General features: G+C 43.4%; 1 protein-coding gene across 1 annotated transcript in view; it reads right to left on the reverse strand.

Moving 5' to 3' along the window:
- Positions 1-866, reverse strand: part of LOC101571594 (E3 ISG15--protein ligase HERC5-like) — a 68,554-nt gene extending 67,688 nt beyond the window's left edge. Inside the window, exons 1-2 of the mRNA XM_023706839.1 lie at positions 774-866; positions 14-677 (exon numbers count right to left, since the gene is read on the reverse strand). Of these exons, the coding sequence (XP_023562607.1) occupies positions 14-677; positions 774-866 (757 nt within the window). The remainder of the gene's footprint in view (positions 1-13; positions 678-773) is intronic.
- Between the last annotated feature and the right edge of the window lie 4,295 nt (positions 867-5,161).

Here is a 5,161-nt window from a genome sequence, read left to right on the forward strand (position 1 = left end):
GCGCGCGCGGCGCCCCGCGCCCTCCGAGGCTCCGTCGCCGCTCTGCGATTCTGCGGCCGCCGGGGCTCCGTCGCCGCTCTGCGATTCTGCGGCTGCGGGGGCTCCATCACTGCCCTCGGATTGCGCGGCCGCGCGGTGACACCTGCGAGAGAGCGCCCGAGGCGCTGAGTCGGCGTCGGGCGTCGCGCGCGGGAGGAGTCGGCACGGACAGCTGAGCCTCCGGGCCGCCAGCCGCGCGCCGCCGGGGGCAGGACTGGAGACGGTGTTTGGGACTGGACTGCACCGAAAAGGAAAAGGAAAGGGAAACTGACCGAGGTAAACACCGCCAGGGCCCGGGGCGGGGCGGGCCTCGCGGGAAACGAAACCGAGCGTTTCTGACGCGACTGAACCGAAACTGATAGTAGAAGCGGCACTGGATCGGTGCCAGGAGTCGCGGAGGCAGCCAGATCAAACAGGTCGCTGGCCGGGGCCGGGTGTGCGGGGTGGCTGAAGAAGGGTTCTCGTGCCCGCGGGCGGGGCCGCCTGAACCCCTGGAAGTGGGTGTCGGGAAACACCTGGGCTCCATCAGGCCTCGGCGCCCCACCACCACCACCTGCAACAACTATCCCCGAAGCTGTTCTGGCATCCCAGGAGCTGGTGTCCGCCCCAGGCTCAAGCCAGAGTGGCAGAGCACAGTGCTTGGCAGGAAGAAAGTAGTAAAGAAGCAGGCGACTACCACAGGTCTTGCAGTCTCTTCTATCTTACCCAGGCTATTCAGGGTGGAAAGCCCTTACATGCTTAAATCCTAGTGATTTTGGATCTAGCATCGCACCATAGAGCAGTTTAGTGGCAGACACTCTAAACCCAGCTACCTCTGAGGAAGCCATACCTGTGACCACATGAGGCTTTGTGGTGGGGAACATTCAGACAAAAGCCATTACAAACATGTATTCTGTTATGTTGTGTCAGTCTTCCTATTGGTATTGCTAAGTGGCATGCTAGGATATGGATATAGTGCCATTTATCCATTCACCAAATGATGCTGTCTTAGTCCTTTCTTATCTTTGGCTATGGTGAATAAAATGTGTATGTAAATATTATGCGTAAACCATTAAGGTAACAAATGCTTTCATTTGTTTGGGTCAAATACTAGTAGTCAATTGCTGTGACTTGTGAGTGTCCCTCTTTGTAAGATACTGCCAGACTCTCCCTAAGTGCTGTGGCATTTTGTATTCACTCCATCAACTTACGTGAGTTCCAGTCACTACGCTTTTGTTGATAATTGATATTGTCAGTCTTTTTAATTATTTTGAGTGTAATGGTTTTTAATTTGCATTTTTTCTAATAACTAATGAGAATGAGCATCTTTTCCTGTATTTATTTTTTGCCATCATTATTATTACTTTTTTTGTGTGAAATGGAGTTTCAGGCTTTTGAGTCCCAAAGAGACTCTTTCCAGGTTCTTGGTGTCCTGAACAAAGAACCACAGAAGACACACAGAAAAGGGAGGAAGGTTTTACATTTGCTGAAGGTTGAGAAGTGTGCTGTGCAAATTGAGAGTTGGCTGGTGGAAAGGGCTCACAGTGGTGATGAGTTAGGGAGGGGAGTCTTTTGTGTCTGGAATTGACTTTTTTTCATGTAAATAAACCATTTGGAATGGTTGTCCCATGAGCAACAAACCTGGCCTGGTGTCAGATTTAAGCTGTTGTATTAAAGGCTTGTTTGGTTTTGTCTTTGATGGAAATGAATTGAAGAAAGCACTTTCTGATTGGTTCTGTGCAGTCTTTGGGAACTTCACTCATCTTGGAGTCATCTGTGTTTTGTAACGGGTCCTGGAACTCATGACTTTGATGGGTTATGCCCTCTTGTTTGACTCGCCTTGCCCAGACCTTATTCTCCTACTTAGTGGCTATTCAGATATTTTGCTCTCTTGTTAATACCACAGTTTGCTTTATTACTTAAGGTTTTATACTATGTTGTTAATTAGATATATATATATTTTTTTGTCTGAATGAGAAACTTAAATTGTTTTGTTTTCAAGAAAAAGTCTAATCTGAATGGTAAACTACTAGTAGACAAAATTGCCTACTTGTTTGCAGAAGTAACTAAGGTCAGGGATCTGAAACGGTCCCTAAATGAAAGGCATAACCAGTCAATGAAGTATGGCTTCATTATGCTGATTGGAAAAGTGCTAGCAGTTAGGAAGTTGCATATCTGAAGTTTAATCATTTGCTTTTAAACTCACAAAATGAGGCTGGGGAGATGGTTCAGCAGAATAAGTGCTTGACTGGCAAGGACAATGTCCTGAGTTCAATCCCTGTACCACCAAAAAAAAAAAAAAAAAAAGTTTGAGAGGTGTGGGCCGAGGGTCAGAGCGTCTAGGAAGATTGTACTCCCCCCATCATATTCAGCCAGGAGCATCGCGGACCTGCACACTAGAGGTTAAATTACTTGCTGTCACTGCCTGGTATGCCTGCCTGCTTTTTATGCTGGCACCTGCTTTTGCAAGACGGAGAAGTCTCACTTTTATTGTATTGTCCCAATCTTTGGGCTCAATTGACCTTTGCAGATAATCAAAGGTGAGGGGGGCTATTCCCTGCAGTTTGAAATTGTTGTTACAACTTACCTTTTTATTTCTGTGTATTGTCTTAATTTTTAGGTTTTTATGCCATTCACATAACTTTATATAGTTCATGCCTTTTTTACAACTTAAGAAATGTTTGCTAACCATGAGGTTGTAAGATCTTCTCATTGATCTTCAAAAAGTTTCATAAGTTTAAGTTGCTGTAGGGCCGAGGAGATGGCTCAGTAGAATAAGCACTTCTCTGGCAAGCGTGAGGATTTGAGTTCAATCCCCAGTTCCCCCCCCCCAAAAAAAAAAATTAAGTTGCTAGAGTTCAAATGAATTACTCTTTCATTGTAAGGAAAGGATAGAATTTTTTTCTCTTTTCTACAGATGTCTGGTTTTTCAACTTACCTATCTTCCTTGAATGTGCTTGACATCTTTATAAAAATTCAGTTGGACGTACATAATTGAACTGATTTCTAGATTTTTTTTCTTTTTCTTTTCTTTTTTTTGGTGGACCTGGGAATTGAACTCAGGCCCTTGCGCTTTCCAGGGAAGTACTTATTCTAGTGAACCATCTCCCCAGCCCCTAGATTTTTTTTCTACCTAACTATTTTTGTCTTTACTCCATTACTATGTTGTCTTATTTACAGTACATTCAAAATAACTCTCATAAATGAATTCATACAGCTATTACAGCATTGTCCTTTTTTCAAAGTCCTTATGGCTGTTCTAACCCTTTTGTATTCCTGTCTATACTTTAGAAGTGTAACCCAAGAAGGAGACAATGAGGCAAAACATCCAAAGAGATGGTAGCGCTTTATTTTAGCTGGTACCCAGCAGCACCCTCAGAGTCCAAGAGACAGAGAGGAGCCCCGGGTAAGGGGAGGCACAGTAATTTAAACCCAAAAAACGCAAAACCACCCATCCAAGCAAGCCGATCACAGAAGCCAATAGCAGATGTTAATGTGGTTAAGGGGGCACATGACCTTTTACAGGATTGGTTGTAGCCCACCTGGAGGAAGCTGCACACAGAGGAGTTACCCCTTTGGACTAGGTGGAATACAGAACAGAATGTGTAATCTAGGTATGCGGTCATGCTGACCTTATAAGGACAATGTGGCCGACTGGTTGCCAGGAACACCTGTTTTGCCTTAAGACATTCTCGGAACCAGGGCAGGGGTGAATCAGAGAACCAAGATGGAGTTACTAATGTCAGGGTATAACACGCCCTGAAGGGAGTGGGCTTAAGAAACAAAAGTCACATTTTACAGTAGCTGACATGGTTTACTAAGATGGCGCAGAACAGGATGGCGGCACTTTGGTCAGGCTATAACAAGAAGGAGTTCATCGGTGTCTACAAATGGACGGCTGAGATTTTGATTGAGATTACTATTCTCTTAGGAAAGAAGTAACAGAAGGGAACTTCATATTCTAGCAGGTGCAAGGGAATATTGACAAGCTGCTTTAGTGGGTGAATACATAATATCTTTATCCATTAAATTAAAGCTTCTTTAATTTCTTTCAACAGTATCTTATAGTGCTGGATGTACAGTCATATATTCTTCTTAAAACAGTCCTTAGGGGGCTGGGGAGATGGTTCAGTAGAATAAGCGCTTCCCTGGCAAACGCAAGGGCCTGAGTTCAATCCCCAGTTCTGAAAAAAAAAAAGCTATAAAACAGTCCTTAGGTAGTTATTTTTTTATATCACAAGTGATATTTTTCAGGTACCAATTTATGATTGTGGTCAGAACATAGAAATACAATTAATTTTTATAGGCCCAAGACTTTATTTACAGGGCAGTGAATGCAGAACTTCGTGTATTTTAGTCAGGTATTCTTAGTCCAAGCCTATTTCTGCTTTTCTGTTGGTAAATGGTACTTTTCAATTTCAGTTTATGATTTTGGTATGTAGACATAAAATTAATTTTTATATATTGATTTTAAATCCTGAGACTTTTCTATATTTGCTTAGTTTCTTTTTTTTGTAGATCCTTTAGAATCTTCTACGTAGATGAAAGTGTAGCCTAAAAGTAAGAATTTTACTCCTTTTGTAATCTGTATGTCTTTTCTTTGCTCTCTTACATGTATTCTTATTCCTATTTGTACTTCTAGGTTGCATAGCAGAGATGAGAGACCCTTTGGCTCTTTATCAGCATTAGTAGGTATTTATGGCTTATTTCTAGATGTCCCCCAAATCCTCCTACACTCATAAACTGGCTGACTTTAGGGTGTGTGATACTGGGATTGAGGGTATGCATTGATTGGAATTAGCATTAGTTGTGGGTATAACTGAATGCATTTATTGAAGACAAAAGCTACATCCTGGGTGGGGGTGGCACCACCCAAAAGGCTTGTAGTCTGGAAAGGTTAAGAGGGAAAGGCAGGCTCCCTGCTGTGGCTTGCTGCCTTCTGCTTGCCACACCAGAGACTCCTTTGCCATGCCCTTCTGCTGTGCTGTCCTGGCTTGATGCCTTCCAACTGAAGGCTCTACAAACTTTAAGCTAAAATAAACCTTTCTGGGGCCAGAGGAGATGGCTCAGTAGAATAAGAGCTTCCTTGGCAAGTGCAAGGGTCTGAGTTCAATCCCTGGTTCCACCAAAAAAAATAATAATA

The sequence above is a fragment of the Octodon degus genome, unplaced genomic scaffold, assembly GCF_000260255.1.
Source record: "Octodon degus isolate 3935 unplaced genomic scaffold, OctDeg1.0 scaffold00272, whole genome shotgun sequence".
NCBI classification, from domain to species: Eukaryota; Metazoa; Chordata; class Mammalia; order Rodentia; family Octodontidae; genus Octodon; species Octodon degus.